This window comes from Pezoporus wallicus, unplaced genomic scaffold (assembly GCF_028554395.1).
Source record: "Pezoporus wallicus isolate ANWC-B61680 ecotype Strahan unplaced genomic scaffold, APGP_CSIRO_Pwel_v1 contig_7011, whole genome shotgun sequence".
Classification (NCBI taxonomy): domain Eukaryota; kingdom Metazoa; phylum Chordata; class Aves; order Psittaciformes; family Psittacidae; genus Pezoporus; species Pezoporus wallicus.
In genome coordinates this window covers 2,771,854-2,791,397 of record NW_026638234.1, presented here as the reverse complement: position 1 = coordinate 2,791,397, position 19,544 = coordinate 2,771,854, and the positions used below count along the sequence as shown (strand labels likewise).

Genomic DNA, 19,544 nt, shown 5'->3' with positions numbered 1-19,544 from the left:
GACAGAATTAACCCATAATTCAAGTGAACAGCTGGAAGTGCAGATCAATGTAAAGCAAGGATTGCTTGCACGCCTATCGGCAACGAAGCCACCCCCAGGCTAGCATTTTTTCCAGGGAACTTTCAGATGAAGATTAATGGAGACATGAGGACAGCTCTCAGTTTAACCTGTCAGCCAGTGACTTCGGACTAAATTGAGTTATGAATTGTTGATCCCATAAGAATGCTACTTAGACATTTTCTTTCAGTGTACATTGCTTAAGATGCTATCTATCAAAATGAAACAGAAAAGCATTTTTTTGTCTGCCATGCATGATTTTGCCCAATTCATTTATTAAGGGAGTTTAAGGGAAATATTCAGAAGAATGCCACATGATGTGAACAGCTAAGTAAGATGTCCCAGTGTACATATTTTCTAACTTAGCCTGTATTTAAGGCAAGCATTAAATAACAAACAGTGAACACAGTTCTTAGTACTAACATAAAATTCATTAGTAATTTTATGCTAGTAAACATAAAATTTGTTGTTAATTTGGTTGATTCCTTTGCTGTGTAACAGGTTGATAAATTCCTGCAGAAAGGATATCATTCACAAGGACTATTCTTGCACTACCTGGAGGGATGCAAGTGACAACTGGAAACACTAAAGCCATCCTAGCCCATGGCATAGGAGTGGTACCTCAAGCCCACTTGTTCAAAAGCCCTGGCAGCCTGTCCAGTGGGTTTTGAGCCATGGTCTCTGCAGCAGCCCATGGGAATCCAGGAGATGGGGAAAGCATGGCCACAGCTGCAAAAGAACACAGCACACTGCCCACTGACTTACTTCTAAAGGATTCACACCTCTGCTGGAACAGTATTTAGGGATATACTGACCAAAAGATGTTGAAAGCCACTCCGCAGAAGTACAGGCTGTGTGCACTGGAATGGGTTTGAATTTGCATATAGAGAAAAAAAAAATCAGGATAAATCGCATTCAATTATCATGACAGCTAACTATAAATTTTAATTTAGCTGACATGTTACCAAACATGACATCCTGGACTAGATTGACCACAAAGTTGTGATTGATGTCACACAAACTAACTTGATGCTTCAGCATCAGGCTTAAATACATTAATATGTTTAGACCAACTTTAAGTAATATCTCAAAATTCCACCAACATTTTCCTAATCCATTTAGATGCAGAAACGTTGATGCAATAGCTATTCAGCTTTTCCAAGGAGATTATAGTGCCTTTCACGAAACAAGCCAGGAAGCAATTCTACATTCCAAGTTGGTAAACAGAATCAGATTTAGAATCAGAAGAGTAATAATTTCATTTTTCATAAGGGAAAATGGCAGAAATAATTAAAACCTAATAATTGTATTAGAAACCTAGCTGAAACATTTGTTGATTTTAAATTAAAATGGTCTTGTGTTGGACTAACAGTGAGTTGCAATTAGAATATTTTCAACCCTCTCTTAATAAAAATAGCACTTAAATTTATGGCTTTTTTAATTAAAACAACAACCTATAGGACTTGGAAGAAAAACCTGGTACAGCTTTAAAGATTACTCTGCTGCAGAGAAAAACACTGAGGTGTTAACCCCATCAAGAACAGCTAAAAGAATTTCATCATATCATTCAAGTTCAAAATACTACAAATATAAAATTTGACTAGCATAAAATTCAGATGATATTTTCTCCTTTCTCCTCACTCTTACATTTTGTGATTTCATTACACTGTCTTAATCTTTTCACCTATTAGCAAGGGATCACAAATACCATCAGGAGGGCTAGTTAGGGTGCGGCAGCTAAAACCATCCCCAAGTGCACTGCTGTGATTTTAACACGGGTGAACAGGCTGAGCTGTACATCTTAACGCCCTATTTCACCATCGCCGCTGCAGGGGTGGTAGCTCCTAAAAGAGGACCAGTATGGATGGCTGTGGGCAGTCAGTGACTCAGTGCCCAGTTTAATTTGCTATTATGGAAGACAACACCCTTAGCTACCTTTTCTCCTGCACTCCATACACAGCTGCTGCCCCAGCCAGATCCCTATGGCTCTGTGGCTAAGCCAGTGCACACCCCAAACTCTCCTTGGCTGGTGTGAGTTTTAAGGGCATGAAGAAACCTAAATTCTGGTACCCATATAAACTTTTTGGCAATAAACCCCCAGAAAGTCAGTTCTATTGTGATTCTGCAGAGACAGATACAGTGATACCAATGTACGGGTGACCTCTGCTGCTGCAGCTGAATCCCCTTTGCACAGGAAAATAATTCCATTGGTAGTCTTGGTAAGACCAAAACCAATCAAGCTGAGGGAGGTGAGGGAAACCTCACCACAAGCAGGGAAACTCTTATCTGGGAAGCCGATGGACCTCCAGGCACTTCCAGAGGGACGAAGCACTGGCTCAGCCCCCTGAGCATCCCCACGACTTCAGGAGTTGGCTGCCCAACTCCAGCAGTACACTCCAACATGCATATTCATCCCTGCTGACAGTACAAAGAAAATGGCTATCTGCACAGGTCTGTGAGAAGCTGGAACCATAAATGGTCATTTAGTCAAAAAACTCTACTCAGTTTCTATATGAGCTCATGATAACCCAGCCCAGACATGTGATCTCTATGTCTCATGCTCTTAGGGATCAAACTCTTCACATACATTTACGTTTAATCCTTTGAGCACTATTACAATGTCATAACGAAAATAAAATAACAGCTTTCAAGTGCAGCTATTGAGATAATCACATTCAGCCAGAAACAATCAGAAAGCTCAAGTTCTCAAATCCACGATTCACAGTGAAACAGCTAATGCTTACAGGTAGCATTTCGATTACATTCTGTACTGCTGAGTAAATTCAACAACATTATACAATGCTGTCCCATTGGGTAGACCTATTTTCTGTGATTAGCCCGATGAAACAACCTGCAGTACTTACATCAGGCATGTTCAAGTTCCTGTTATTTTCTTTACACTTAGCACTGCCACTTATTTTCACTTCTCCAGCAAGAGTTTCGGAGAGCAATCAGATTAGATGCATGGGGGATGTTTTTCAAAGACGGGCATGTGCCTCTAGGGCTGAGGCCTCTTTTTTCCTAAGTTTTTAGATTCTAGAGGATTCTGTTCAATTGCAAGCCAGGAATTTTGGCACACAGCACCCAGGGTTTCTGACAGGCTTCTTTATTTATTCAATCGCAAAGCTTAAGCAAAGGCTGCACTTTATAGCAAAGGTACTAGATTAGGGCTCCACTTTCAAACTTAATTCCATGGATTCACAGGCAAGTATCTTAAATCTCCCTGCATCTCAAATCTCCTTTTACAGATGGAGAAACTGCTTTCCTGTATCACTGAAATAAGGTCAGAATAAAACCATTTATATAAGTGAGGTGCTCAAGCAGGTGACATGGTGGTAACAAACATCTAGTTAGACAGAAGGGACTGTGCTCAACACCCCTGAATTTCATCTAAGCATCAAAAACACAATGCCACTTTGCTGCACATAAAAAGCCTCTCTAAACTAAGTGAAAGGAATCATGTCCCTGCCCCTGGCAAGGGGTTTGGAACTAAAATGATCTTTAAGGTCTCTTCCAACCCAAACCATTCTCTGTGATTTTATATGCACCACCTTAAGAGATGACCAGAATTAGTCTGATATAGCAGACTGGTAGGACCCACGGCATTACCTTGAGATAATATGACAAAAACTGCAGGTCAGGCAGAATATGAATCCCTCGCCTCCAACATTCACCTATTAGGTTTAAAAAGAAAGGTCAGACACAGATAATCCTCTTATTGCTCTGTCAATTTTACTAAGAGAGACCCTAAACATGAAATTTGTCCCAGCATTATCAATAAAAAATTTGTTTCATTTTCCAACATCCCAAACTTCTTCCTCTCAAGAGTTCAGGCTGGGAGCCTCACTGAGCTCTGGGAGTGGTGGGTTCAGCCTTGAGCACCTGCAGGCTTGAGCCAGCCAAACATCCCAGCTTCTGAGTGCCCTTTGAGTGGGGAGCTGGGGAAGCAGGTAAGCAGAGAGGTTGGACAGGCCTCCACACAAAAGCATTGATTTCCAAGACTTCTGGAGATTTTTGCTAGAAAACTCACAGCAACAAGTTTTGGTACCATCTGGTGCAAAGAGGATAGCAAAAAGCAGGCGCTGCCAAGAAGGCATGAAGTTGCTGCCTCTCCCTTCTGTACCAAATTCTGAGTAAGACGTGACTAACATCCTTTTTTCAGATTGCAGCAAGCAAGAAAATTTGTTGCCATTTAGAGAATGAATCAGTAGTTCTGGGAGGAATAAAACCTTCTAAAAGCTTTTATCTTCCCATATTCAAATGTACTTCCTTTTTAAAGAAAATTTGATAAAAGTGTAACTTTAAACACCTGCTGAAAATGCTGTAATCCTTAATTCCTTCTCATCAGTATCACACACTGTCAAAACCTGTTCTCTGTTGGATTTTACTTTTCTCTGAATAATCTAGGACCAAAACATGTTACAGATAAGGCAGTGGAAGCAACAGGTGGGTAGAGGTTTTGAAAACCTGATGCCACTTTCTTAAGTGACTTGTTCTGGGGTTCAACAAGCAAAAAGTGCATTAAATCTTGTCTAAATTACAGGCAAGCTAAGGATGGCCAGCTGTGCTTCTCCCAAACCCACTGTGCCATCTTGGGCAACATGGGCTTTGGAACCATTTCAAAAACAGGATGATCAGCCTGCAAACTTGGGATAAGCACAGCAAGGTTGGAGCAGGCTCTGGTGCCAAGCAGGACCACAGGAAATCCTGGAGGTCAGGTAGGACCCCATCCCAGCGCAAGGGTGCACGTATTATACCGGGCCTGGCAGGCAGGTCTACGTGCTGGAAATGAGCTCAAGCTGAACCCAAATCTGACTCCAAAGGCAAATTCCTCAGACTTCTCGTTCTTCTTGAATAAGAACAACAGCTCTAGGCTAAACCAACTTGGGGTACGGTGTAAATATGCAAACTATATTCAACAAGTATCAGAAAATCTTTGTAAATGTTCCCAAATCCACAAGATCTCTGTGTGTGAGGAGCCATCTTCCTTTACAGAGGCACTGAAGCACCTGAAGTGTGGGCAAGCCACTGGTGGCAGGAACGGATGTCAACTCCAACCACCAGACTACGCTCCCTGCTGAAGGCAGCCCGCTTTCATCTCCTCAGAAAATCAACACTGAAACCAACTTAAAAGTAAAGCTTTTGGTGGGGGAAGGGAATCCAGCAAAGCCCTGAAATGCAGATCAGGAACCTGAAGGTTTACTTGCGTAACCTCACTCAGTACATTTAAGTTAGTGTTACGTGCTTGTCTCATGAGAACAAGGCTCTATGTCCCCCCAAAAGACTGAAGCTAAACAGCTGCCCCTTAACCTTTCAGCTAATAACAGCCTCCACTGGCACCTCCAGAAGGAAAGCTAATCTCCAAGGAATAAGTTGTGTGCAGTTCTGGTGTCCTCAATATCAAAAGGACATGGAACTGTTGGAACAAGTCCAGAGGAGGGCCACGAGGATGATCAGGGGACTGGAGCGCCTCCCGTATGAAGATAGGCTGAGAAAGTTGGGGCTGTTCAGCCTGGAGAAGAGAAGGCTGCATGGAGACCTCATAGCAGCCTTCCAGTATCTGAAGGGGGCTTATAGGGATGCTGGGGAGGGACTCTTCATCAGGGACTGTAGTGACAGGACAAGGGGTAACGGGTTAAAACTCAAACAGGGGAAGTTTAGATTGGATATAAGGAAGAAATTCTTTCTTGTTAGGGTGGTGAGGCACTGGAATGGGTTGCCCAGGGAGGTTGTGAATGCTCCATCCCTGGCGGTGTTCAAGGCCAGGTTGGATGAACCTTGGGTGGCATGGTTTAGTGTGAGGTGTCCCTGCCCATGGCAGGGGGTTGGAACTAGATGATCTTAAGGTCCTTTCCAACACTAACTATTCTATGGTTCTATGATTCTATGATCCCTGGATAGCAACTTCATAGCTCTCTGCTACTCCATGGCAATCACATACTACAATGTCCTCGACCTTTTATTACCGTGCCATCTCCATAGCTCTGCACATTTCAGTATACAGGATGTCATTTTTTTATCTCAGTGGATTTATTTACAATTTTGCCTACCTGACCACTCACCGTTCCCTGGGAGCTGTGGTTTTACTGGGCTCCTTCAAAGACTTCAACGTTTTTTCCCGTGCACATTGGTACTCAAACAAACATTTGTTAGAACGCTTCACTGTTTACTTTCACAAGACACATTTCTCTGATGTTGCTGAGTTATGCAAAAATAGCGTGCTTCACTGACATGCTTCCTATACATTTGCAAGTTGTTCTATCTGTGTTTCATACACACGAGGGGCATGTTCTCTGGAAACGTTTTTCTTCTGAGATACCGTCCGCGCCAATCACCTCCTGATCAGGGACCCTGCTGTACTTACACTGCAGTTGCACCTGAAAGCTCCAGCGTGAACTGAAACCAGAGCTCCCAGCTGCTTTGCAGGCACACAATGATATGTGATCCTTGGTCCAGGAGCTCATACAAAGCTGTAGCTGTTTTCCCCTACCATTGCAAACTCAGGCTTGTCAGTTATTTCGCTGCCATTTATTTGGCGCTGGCAATACTATGCCTCACGCACTGGGGCAGTACCAGCTCCCATTTCACATGGCACCTAATTGGGGAAACCAGCCCACACCATTCAGCAACGGACACCAAGTTTCCAACAGGTATAAAGTGGCTCAGCCTCCTGTTTTCAAGGAGGATTAACCAACACAGACCCAATGAGACTCCAGTCCCTGCAGCATTGGCCAATACATTTGATGCAGAGAGACCAACCCCTGCTTCTATGCCTCTTTCCTTGAACCCCATCCTAAATCCTTGCATTTCCCCACAGTCTATTCACTGCCAGCTTCTCCCTGATGCTTACCAAATACCTCTCCCTGGAAAAGGAGGTCCCAACAAGGACAGCTGGAAGGTCCTCAGAAAACAAGGTTAGCTTTGAAGCCCTTTGGGCCTGAACAAGGCAGCAGGCCAACTTTCTCCACAAAGCCTCTACTTCCAAATAATTCTGCCCCCTCTCCCAAAGATGCGACCCCAGCACCCCCAGCCCTGCAGACATTTATAATCTTAGAGCAACGTTCCCAAAAAAAAAAAAGCCTTGATTGATTTCTTTCACTTGCCCAGAAGCATAAATCACAAGCTGACTGTGGTAGGTACTGTGGTTTTATCATGCTCCCAGACAGCCATGCTCTGCTTATTCCCTGCATTACTTAATATTATTTCAAAATACAGGCTCCAGCTGTTTGAGTACCTATGTGGATGTGCAGCTTTGCCCTTCTCCAGCCTCAGCCCACTGATGCAAAAAGGCTGTAGGCCCCATTCCAGCAAAGAGGCACTGGCTGTATCTTGGCCAGAGGACAGCACACACTGCCACCTGCTCCGGCAAGGCAAGGCAAGGGGCTCCTAGGACACTGCTAAGGGACCCAAAGTCTTTGAATCTCTGGATATTTATACAGGTTTATAAAGTCCAGGTGCCCCAAATCAACTGACTGCTTCTACTTCCTACTCAAAAAGTCTCCCACCATTCCTTTTAATTTCCCTTTAAAAGAAAAAAAACAGACATAAATGCCAAACTTGCTCAGGTAACCACGTCAAGCATAAAGACCTGTTTTAAACAGTAAACAGAAGCTGAAATGTCATGCATTCATTCAAATGCCTCCAGGAATGACAGCTTGAAGGAACATATCAAATAGTCTGACTCTCCAATTTTTTTAAGAAATATGCTGGTAAATTACAGTGATTTATCATTCCACAATAAAGTACACACACAAAACGTGCTTCCCAGAAAAAGATTACCAAGCAATCATCCAGATGTTACCAAAGCATCAAGATTAATTTGCTTAAAAAGGAAAAAAAAATAAAAGCAGCAAGGAAATGACTCCTGGTGGCTTTTTTGTCATAAAGTTCATCCTGCAGCTTCCAACAGAATTGACTTCTGTGTTCTGCCTCCAGTCTTACACCAAGGCTGTGTGCATTTCTGGTGCCTGCTGCTGCCTGTGCTCATACCTCTTATGGCAGCGCCTCACTAACTCACTCTGGAATGCCATAAAAGTCAACAAAAACGCAAATTTCCTCCCACTTAAGGAAATAAAACAAAAGAAAAAGAAAAAAAGGCATTTTCATCGTTGCAGTTGTGCAAAGGAAAAAAAATAAGGCTCCTTTGTTACTGTTAAAAAAAGCACATTAGTCATTATTAACCAAAACAACCTTTGGCATGTATTACACATCACTTATAGTGAAAGTCATCAGACGCTTGGCAAAGGTTTTCAGTAACCACTTTAATTCGTTGCATAAACCTGCAGCGATCACTTAATAATCCCCCACCTCCAGGAAACCTGGGAGCAGTTAATGCTCCAAGTCCCGCGGCACCTGATGGGCAGGTTTCCTCCAGCACACCATGTTGTGCTGCAGTATCCCTCCGGCTGCAAAGGGGCCTCATGAGAGGGTCCCCTCATCAGGCAAGGTGGGAAGCAATTCGCAAAGGGAAGTGAGCTGTCTTCCCACGCCTGAGGAGCAACAGACAAAGCCAGCAGGCTCACACACAGTCTCTGCTTTGGGTCTTCCAGGTTTTGCCAGCGTTCATGCAAAACCGGGCACGGGCGAGGACGCGTCTGATCCCTTTGTTGACGAGACCTCAGCATCGAGACACAGGTTTCCCATGACTGGGATAACCCAAGAATCATCTTCCCAGACACTTGCCACGGGCATGGTGCTGGAGAGCAGCAGCCATACGGCTGCATTGTTTTTAGACTCAGACTGATCACTTGGGCTCAGGTTGGGAAGTTTATACCATGTGGTTGATGCCCTTCCAACACGCTAGATTTGGTGGGCTTGGCAATATTTAGCATAATCCCATGCAGGGTGCTAAAATAATTTTTGCTTCTACCAGCTAGGCACATCAGTTAACATGCAGGAAATGTGCCTATCAAGCAGTGCTGTTTAAGTGAATTTTTGGCTTGTAGTAACCATTAAATACTCCTTCTCCAGCACATTCCAGACCTTGATCAAAATCCCTCCTGCCCCAACCAGGATTTGGTCCCCTTTCCTGCCTGGGTGCAGGGAGGCAGCTGCACCCAGCAGCCTCCCACCTCCCTTCCTGGTGGTGGCCTTACGCAATGGGGAGTCTTTGTCTCCAATGTCTAAGGGCCTGGAGCACACTCTGTATATACCTTCCCCGCCCAGGTTAATGTAAATGAGTAACAAAGCAATTTTCAGCTGGGAAGCAGACAGAAGAAGGCTTATTCGTCTTCCCTCCAACTTGAGGATTAGAGGGACTCGGCTGCAGGACCACACAGAGCTGTTTGCTCACCTGGGAAGGTCACAACATGAGGTTCTAGGACTGCTACAGCCATTGCTAACATGAGCTGTGAAGTGCCCTCTCACGAAAAGCCCAACTGCTGCTAGCATATTTTCAGCAGCCACAAGGCAAGTAGTGTATAGAAGGAGAGACTGACATCAGGGGCTCCATCCATCCTCCAAAACCAATGGAGGCAGGTATTAATGCAAAACCTACATGCTTCCCTTGTTCCCTCCCACCCCTGCTATTTTATAGGCTTCCAAGCACTGTTTTCTGGCTTTGAACAAAGTGCTACAGTGAAGGTCTGGCAACTTTCCTGATCCATCTGCAGCTATGACTTGCAGGTGCCCTGGCTGCCTACGTCAGAGAGCTTTATATTTGGAGGGGTCACCCTCAGCACCCAGGACAAACACCCAGATAGCTCCAACACTACCTGAAAGAGACGATTCCCTAGGCACACAGGAAGCTTTGGCTCTGTGAAGCAAGAGGCCAATGCAGCAGAACCAGCCACCTCTGCCAGGAAGTGCTGTGGTCCACCGGCCTCTGCCTGCCTTCCTAGCAGCTGTGCAGCTCCCTGCGGCAGTCACCATAAGCATCTGGGCAACAGTAGCACTGCAAGTGGTGATAGAGTCAAAAAAGAAACCAAGTACTGTTTCATAAAGACAATACTATTCAAGTGCTGTTTATGTGCTTACTATCCAATATAAAAGCCCCCCAAAAAGTGAGGTGTTTTCTTGCACTAGTCATATGAAACTGAGTCCACCGGTTCACAATTGATTGGAAGGGAAAATAGAAATGCAGAGCAATTTTCACAAGGGAAAAAAAAATGTTTCTGCTTCTTCAGAAACAAACACAACCATTCCCACCATCATGGCCACCCAGCAGCACCACTTCTATTTCTCTAGTCTGCAGAGAAGCACACCTCCCATGGCTTTCACATACTCCTCAATCCACAAGTAATCCATATACATGATCTTCTGACAGACCCAAACCATTCCTGAAAACGTCCCCACCTCCAAACACTCATGCCATTACAGCAGCGTGTACACATATGCAAGATGATCTGTGGTCAGGCCCAAGTCAGCTTGTGGAGGTACTGCTCATTAGCTGTAACTCAGGTCCACCTATGGCAATGCAAGGTAATGCACCTTATCTTATACCACTCTTGGAGAAGCTGCACCACAGCACATTTGCTGTGCTCCTCCTAACAGCATGTACACACTTAGTTCCTGCAGCCCAGGTCATGCTTGGCAATTTATTAAACTCCATTAACATCACTGTGAGTTTGAGCTCTTAATTACCCTGTAATCTAGGCAAATACTAGAAGATGCAAGAGTTAAACCACTGCTGGTCTCATACGAGCTAACCTCCAACCTGCTCTTCGCTGCTGGGAAGACCACCAAAGGCAGAGAGGGAGAACTGGAACTGCTGTGGGTGCTGACAGCAGTGAGAACACTGCAGGCTGCATTGAGCCAAGGGTGGGCACAGAGACCCTGCACAGGACCACAGCTACATGGGACCCCTCAGCTTGCACGCACCCAGACGCACGCACTGCCTAATGGGCACCCCGCTCCACCGCTGGCCACTGCTGGGATCATGCAATTTGCTGTATGAAGGCTTTTTAAGCTACCTGAGAACATCACATTCCAACTCTTATTGAAAGCGTAATTGGAAGTCTCAAAAAGCAATTACACTAAAAGCACTCTGCAGTGAATCAACTAACTACCTGTTTGCCCGTGAGCCTCTAGAACCAGCCACAGCATCAGCCGATGGGGCTGTACTTCCAGGGTACGTGCATGGAGCTGAGCACGGAGGGAGGCTTCACACATGGGAACAAGCCAACAGCTTTCCCCTGGAAAGAACTGGGGTTTGTTTGTTACCACAGACACTCACCCTTTCTCAAGTCCTTTGACACCATCCCACCAAGAAAGCAAACAAGCAGCAGATAGCAAGCCTGCTGAGCCAGGGAAAAAGGATGTTTGTGTTTGTTTACAATTCAATTACAACTTGAGATGTTGCAACCAATAAAAGGAAAAACTACATTCTGGTTCTAGAAACCCCTAAATCTTGTGTGACCTATGCCTTGTGAGGCACAATAAAAACATAAATATCTACATGGTAACTTCCCCCCACCCCCCCTCTTCTGCACTGTTTACAGCACAGCTGGGCTAATCCCATTTCCACTGCTCTGTATTCTGACCTCCTTAAACAACCCCATGATAGGATGTTAAAACACTCTAATCTATAAATAATGTATTCCCCTCATCCAGCAATGGATTACTGGGCCATAAAACTCACTGCAACACACCACACAGTTGCCTGTTTAACAAAATAATACTGAGAAAGACTTATCAGTAGAGAGTTGTCCTCTTTCTTGCCAAATTCTGTTAAAGATTTGACGCCCCCATTACTTTTGCATTGGAATTTTGTTTTTCAATAAATTGTTTAGGAGCTGGTATTTTATCCTAGTGACCTCTTTTTCCCCTCTCAAAGACCCTTTACATTTTTTTTTTTGTGCTATTAATCCTCACAGCATGGCAAAAGACCAGCACCAGCTAACTAATCTGAGCCAAAGTGAAGGGGGAGCAATAAAAGGCTGCCATACGGCACAGGACCTCAACATACATGACGAGGCCACACTTTAAGCCCAAGCCAATCTGTTGTCCCAAGTGGGGAGCTCCCATTTTTTTTACACCACCCCCACCCCCCCCCCCCCCCCATAATCCTGCCTTAGTTTCTAGTGGGAAGATGCTTGGATATTCACTGGATACCATGCTGGGCCACTCCAGGTCACTGATGCCGCAGGAAACTATCCGTATTTTCCTTGGGTTTCATTTTCAAACAGCCATTACCTACAACTCAAGACACCATATGCAACTTCATTTAAAGATAAATGAGTCTGTTCCGAAGACTGATGCCTAATAGGCTTGCTCCCACTGCTGCGATGATGCAAAATCAATGACTCCTTGCCACCAATACCAGCAGGAATCTTACCACTGATTTCCTAGAGCAAAAGCATAAAGCTCAAACAAACCACTTAAGAGATGCAAATTTGCAGTTTTACAGATACTTTTTTTTCCACCAGCCATTCTGGAAAAATAAAGTGTTTCTGCCTCAAAACAAGTTGGAACCCTCTTGAAAACAGACGTGCACCCTTTAAAGAGCAGTTCCCCTAGGAAGCGTAACCAGGCTTGCCACACTTCAGCACTTAATTTCTTAGCTCTATCTGCTGTGATTAACACAGCAATTTTCCACACATTTTTCATAATGCACAGATCACTTCTAGCTCCAAAAGGACTGGGGAAAAACAAGCAACCCACCAACACCCACAAAACCTGCTTCCTTCATTCCACTGCACTAATCACATGTGAAAATTGAAATCATTCCTGCAATATGAAAACACCATCAAAGGAATTAATCGCCGCCTTGACAATGGGTTTCTGGTATGTTAAATGAAACGATTAAAGCACTAACATTTCCAACAGCTACAGTGTGACTTAACTCCCCCCAAAAGGTACACATTATACTTTGCCTCTGCACAGGAGTATTACTCATGGCTGATGGGTTGCAGCGCCACTCTGAATCAGGTCTGAACCCTGCCCGTTGGAAAGCAAGCCTGGTGCCCCTCAGGAAGCAGAATCCATATCCAACATTCCCACAGCAGCCCTGAAGATTGCGGGTCAGGATGGCAAGCCCAGAGAGGATGGCGAGCCAGCCCCTCAATAGCAGAGGAAGAGCAGAGCCAGGAGACAATGCTACTCACTTGGTTATTAGCCCGAATGCTTAGTCACAGTAATTGCAGGGCCAGGGCTCTGTACTCACATTTCCTGTCACCAACCCAAGAATTAGGCAATTTAGATTTAAAGATAGTAACCAGTATATAAAATAACTTGGTAAGTGATCGCAAAAGTAGCTAGGAGAAAAATGAGCAACTCAATACGGAAAAGGTTCCCCTACCCCCTGCTTCTGCAGCGTTATCAGATCCCAGATGAGTGCGAGATCCCACCAAACCCAGCCTTCCCACCCTTACTGAAAAGCATGGCAGCATTGCCCGTCGCAATGTTTCAGCTTTCCCCACCTCACAGAAACACCTAACAGAGCTCAATTCAAGTTGAAACCTTTCACGGGGTTCATTTTCAACAATTAAAGAGCACGGCAACCTGTAATTACTGAAAATAAAGCCAGACAGCAGGAGAAGGGAAACATCTTTAATAAGTAACACGATACTACATTTTCTCTCTTGGGGAATTTAAGTCCCCAGCTCCCATTCAATCAGTTTGAGCTTTCAGTGTCTGCAATGAATCCGGTGTGCTTCAGCTACCTGCAAGAAGCACAGACTCTGCAAGAGGAAACAACACTTGACGATTTGATTAAATGTGACCCAGAGAAAGCAGCACCTCCATCTGTGCTGGGGGAAGACAGAAGTTAGGAGAAGAAAGCCTTACGGGATGCACAGTGTCTTAGACAGCACAACAACCCTACACCCCTCAAACACTTTTTCCCAGCTCTTATTTCCCCAGTCCAGCACACACACAATGCAAGCAAAAGTTAATGTTGTTCGTGAAGTAGCTTACCACTCATCATCAACAGCACAAACATCTTCGCCTGTTGTATTTCCCAAGCCCCAGCTGCCTGTAGCAGAAAGGAGGAAGCGCCAGCGTTTCATTCCCCTTCTGCTTCAGAGTGGGTGTAACTAGTTAAGTTTCATGCTAAGATGAGACGGGTCAATTGGGTGTGTTTGAAGGTTTGGGGTTTTGCCATCCCTCCTTCCTTCCCTCCCTCCCTCCTTCCCTCCCTCTCTTGATTAATTCCTCCCGTAGCAGGCTTCAGACGAGCTGCCACTCAGCCCCGCTGGCTCCTGAAATCTGAATTCCTAAGGACACCCCTCCGGGGTGACTTTAACTCACCAGCCTGGCGTGCTGTGAGAGGAGTCAAGAGCTAAAACATCCAGTCAACCCACAGAGGCGACTTGCACATCAGCTACATGCGAACCAGCTGCGCAGTCCCCTTCTTCGTACTGTGAAACTGCATCATCCTGGGCATTTCACTGCATTTTCAGGGAGCAATTCACCAGCAAGACATAAAACAAAAAACTTCTGACCTCCTCTGTGCCTTTTGCCACTGTCCTCGACTGCCTGATGTCCCAGAGGATTTCTCCCTGGGTAAATATCTGGACAATGCTTCTGCAGAGGACATGCATTCAAAAGGCACAGGCAATTGCCTCCCATTAAGCTGTCCACAGGTGCTAAACTGTTTGCATGATCAGGAACTATAGGGATTTAAAAATTACACATAGATCTGGTTTTACTTAATTCACCACTTCCACGTAACTGTCTCTGGATTAGGATTTGAGCAGCAGCATCCTCAAGACCAGGGCTGGTTAATGGTTGCTATAAATAACAAATACCAGTACAAAACCTAAACCATCTGTGTTTATCCTCCAACTTCCCCCACCTTGACTCTGCACCATTTATATGGGAGAAGAAAAACAGGTATCAAACTATTCTTGGAATGAAGTAGACAACACAGTAAATACAAAGACAACACAAATCAAACCGGTTAACAAATTAACATTTAAAACTCTGTGTGATACTTCAAAAAAACAGACTATTAGGGAATAACCATATCCTTGCAGTTCTGCTCTCTGCAACCCTGCAATGACCACCAACTGGGAAAAGGACAAAACCATTAGGAAAAGAAAAAAATCAAATGGCAAAAGGTACGTAGAGCAGAAGCCCAGGTCTCCCACATCATTTTACCACTGTTTTGTGACGGCAGCAGTTAAATAGCTGCAGTGAGGCTGTGGGTGCTATGGGTCCTGGCAGAGAGGACGAGAGATGACTATTTTGGGCCAGCAGGAGATGAGATAGTTGGAGAAGTGATTTGATGCAGCACAATCATCTTTACACACCCCATTATCAGAAACAGACGAGCAAGCCGAGCTTCCTGGTACGGCAGTTAGTTTTAGCCCACTTCAAACAGCAGGTTTGATTTAACTTTACATCTGAGTACTTGCAGAGTCAGATGTTTCTGATGTATCTGCCCACATTTAGAAAGCACCAGGTCCCCTGTGACCACAGGCACTCTTGATTAGCACCAGAGTCTTCCATCTCAACAGTAAAAAAGGGCTGAAGGAGGGATGGGATCAGACAGACTGTCTGGACTAGAAAGCACTGCAATGATCGATCTTTAGCCTTACGGTTAATTTAAACACCAAGTGAGCAACACCAACAGCTCCTGTTTGCGGGCAGGGCAGAAGAAACAAACGGGACAAAGCCCAGGGGAGCGGACTGCCTCCTCCAGCAGTTTTTGTGGCTGGTAACTAGCAAACCCAGAGCAGGCGAGCAGGTTTGGTGAGCCATAGGTGACTCAGAAGGCAATGGGGGCTGCTGCTACCTGCCTTCAGGTTCACTCAGGCAGGCACGGCCAGCACTCACCATCTTCAGCCCATTCAAACAGCCCAACAGGCAAAGCCACATCCAGAGCTCTGACGCCTGCTGACTTAATCGCTCCCATCAAAACGACTTCGCCATTACACGGAAACCGATGTGTATGCATACACAGGCGTGCTTGCACACAAGCTCCCCTAGATACAAAGCAATTATGCTCCAGTCCTAAAGGAGGAACATATATGCTTACTACAACAGATTGCAAGTGATTGTCTGAAGCGTTTTTCAGCTTAAGAGGACTAAAGGAGGCACACCCTTTTGCTCCCAGTGTCAGGTCAATTTGCATTCTGCCACAGCACTTTGGGGCACCTTTTCCTGCTGGTTCACTGCTACCTATAGCAGACCCTTGGCATAGCCAGGACTCACAGGAAAACATGAACTATGTGTGCCTCGGTCCCTGTAAGAGCTGCTTTCAGAAAGCTTCAGACAACTAAGTCATAAATCAGCAAGTCCCAGGTTAGTCTGGCCGGCCACTGGTGGATTTTAAATCAGTGCAGATGGATGAAAGAAAAGCAGTGACTTCCCCTTCCCACTGTGACCTGTAGCACTGAATAAGAAACAGCAAGTAATAAATAGCAAGACTGATGTACTGGAGAGATGCACAGAATTACAGGTGCAATCACATAGTTAAGGTTTGTTGTAGGTACAGCATTTGATTTGGTTGATACGGTTGTGGCTGCAGTCCTGAGGAGGGGCTGGAGGGAGGGGCAAGGGAAGCCTCTCCCCAGACACATGTTACCCAGACTCCAAAGCTCACTGAGGAATGGGACGATGGCCTTCAGGGAAGCCTGGCTGTGTCAGGCAAGCTGCAGAGAGCAGGTGTCCATGGCCACTCGGGGAAGGCTGACAACAGCCTCTCCAAGAGCCATTCAGCGCAGTGCCATGGCTTGTCAGGAGAACAGGCATTTCCAGGCCCTGGCCCTGTCACCCCAGCTAGGCTGACGCATTTGGATACACGCCTTTTGATGTGGGCTTCCTCTGAAGGCGCATGAGCCAACTTACATAAATCTTAATGCTCTCCTGCGCTAAGTGATCAGCAAAGACCTACCGAAACCTGTTTTGAGACAACCTAGCATATCCAGCCCAAAATGGGCTGGAGACAGCCAGGCCAGCCAACAACTAAGCTGGACAGCCTCCAGGAGCTTGAAGAAGTGGCCATCAGCTAAACCTTGAGGTTGAGGGCATAAATTTACTCTCCCCGTCTCAGCTGAGTAAAGACGATACCACTGGGAAAAGACCCTTTTTCTTCCAACATCAGTAGGACAAATCCCAGCAACCCTCCAGGGAGTCCATGGGCTCACCCAAACACCCAGCTGAGATGTGGAGATCCCACCAAAGAGCCCTGAGGAGAAAGGTCCTCCAGCATAGCATGATCCACTTGCAGGACAGCACCTTCTCAGTGGTGAAAGGAGGAGAGAGGGGCTCCCATCAGACACAAGCCAAGTCTGTATCCTATATAAAGGTGTATTTATCAACCCTAATTAACATGCCGGGCTTCTCACACCCAGGCACACCTGCTAATTAGCACATATGAGTTAATATCATTTTAACAATGGATTATCACTTTGGGCAGAAAAATGGGAGTCACTTCAGTACAGTGACTCACCCCTAGCACAGCAGCAAGGTAAGATACGAAGAGGATCAGCCACGCTTGCACAGGGCTACACAGACCGTATCTCTGACTACGGCTTACTTTACAAAGCCAAGGTGCTTCAAAAATTCATGATTGTATCTGTCTCATTTTCCACCTGCACAAACAGATGGCCTTGAAGAAGCGTCCTGTCTTGATCCTCCAGACAACTGGAGCCACTCAGGTGTTTCTTCAAGTCCTTATAGCCATGGTGGAGCTGCTAATGGTCCCAGCCACCATGATTACCTCCTGCTGTGGTCAGTCATGTTTCAGGACATGACACAGGGCCCACCAGATACTTATCATCTGCCAGGAATGACCCCAGGGGAACATCAAGGTGCTGATGCCTAACACCAGTTTCGGTGTTACTCCAGACATCCCATAACCACAGACCAATGTGGTGGCTAAGGCAGGCACCCTGGTGCACGTTACTGCGACATTATACCTCTTTTTCACATAACACTGTAAACTGCAGCCCTACAAATGTGACCTGGGCTTCAAAGTTCAAGCCAGCCCTTACAGATCACTGAGGATGATGTGTCCAAGCCATGCACTGGCTTTCACCCTGGTACCCCTTCCCTGGGAGCAACATCCACACTTGTGCCTGTGCACCTCAGCATCTGACAGGAGGGGCTGTGACCAAGAATACTGCTAAAGCAAAGGGCTATCTCTGTGTAGGTGGGGACACTGTTTGACTCGAGCCATCTTATATTCAATGATAAACTGAGGAGGAAAGTTCACTTAGACTGCATTCATTTTTTTACGTCTCAGTTTTTAGACTGGATCTCTATGATGTAGAAGCTCACAAGAGGGCACTGGTGGAAAATCACCACACCACCATCAGAATCACTTCTACCCCCTGAAATTGACATTTAACACTGCCTGCCTTCACGTTATTCAATGAAAGCCTGCAAACCAACCCTTGACAATTGAAGAACGTTATCACCATAAAAAATTATGCTAGATTGAATGTATTCATTCTCCCTCTTATCAGAAAGATTTTCTCAGCCTCACGGTTCTATTTGGATTTAGGAAGGGAGCTGTGAAAGGTTAAGTATTGTTCAGCCACAAATAGCTCCCTTTCAGCCTCTACAAAAGTAAGGTAATGAACTACAGGGCTGGGGCTTTTCCCCTTTGGACAGGTCAGCAGATATATCAACTCACAGAAAAACTGACCCCTGCTGTTGCATTGCAAAGGGTACTTGAAAAAGGTTTCTAAGAGCTATGGGGAGTGGATGCTGGCGATGAGCCAGCACCCTTGCCTGTGAAACCAAGACAAATGACAAGTGACATGAACCGCCTCTGGAGCAAACACAAGTTAAAATTTAAGGTTTGTATTTCATTGTGCTGCTTGTGGCTGGCAGTTCTCACATGGATGTGGGCACTTTGCTCACACTCAGCATGCATAACTTCACGGGCAAAGGCAGGGCTTCTTGTCTCTTTACTGAGACAGTCCAGGTGCCTGTGGGTACAATACGCACCTCTGTGTATATAGGATTAATATCTGTAGAAGAGGCTAGCTTCTAGTCATCTAGCCTCAAGAAAATATCCTCAGTGGGTGAGCTCTTCCAGACACGCACGCTAGCACGTGTGCACACACGTACCTGGAGTCCCCACAAGCTTCTGCACCTCCCCAGAACCAAGACAGAGTGCCCAACACCGCCTGGCTGTACACAATGCCTCCAGCCCAGCTCCCCCCTTAAGCAGTGAAGCAGGTACCACTGCAACATCCAGCATTGCACAAGCCTCGCAACAGCACCCATGAGCCCGTTTGGTCCTTACCACAAGTACCGCATGGTGCAACAAGCCAGAGTTCAACAAAAGTAGGATCATTTCCTTTTTTGAAGAAAAGGCTCAGGAACACTTTATTCAGGACCTCTTATCTAAACACCTCCTCTCGGTTCTTTGAAAGAAACTAGGCAGTAGCTGCTGTCATTTTCATGCTGCATTCTGACATGCTTCCACCACATCCCTGCCAACAGTTTTAATTTCATTGGAAAAAACAGCTCAAAATGAGAGTGACAAGCTGTACGCTGGTGATGATGCTGTCAAGTGATGGATAACGTAGGTTTACATTAGTTGTCAAAATTTCTCAACACTAAAAATAGGTATCACAAGATTTCAATTT

At 45.5% G+C, this 19,544-nt stretch overlaps 1 protein-coding gene across 11 annotated transcripts in view; it reads right to left on the bottom strand.

The window, feature by feature from the left end:
- Positions 1–19,544, bottom strand: part of TIAM1 (TIAM Rac1 associated GEF 1) — a 192,936-nt gene that overhangs the window by 105,313 nt on the left and 68,079 nt on the right. For 2 of the 11 annotated variants that reach the window (XM_057410179.1, XM_057410180.1), the window contains exon 1: positions 13,912–14,039. The exons of 6 other annotated variants lie outside the window; for them this stretch is intronic. In XM_057410179.1, the coding sequence (XP_057266162.1) occupies positions 13,912–13,936 (25 nt within the window). In that variant the 5' untranslated portion in view covers positions 13,937–14,039. Of the gene's footprint in view, positions 1–13,911; positions 14,045–19,544 lie in introns of those variants that run through there. 3 more of the 11 variants (XM_057410169.1, XM_057410170.1, XM_057410175.1) reach the window with 2 other exon arrangements.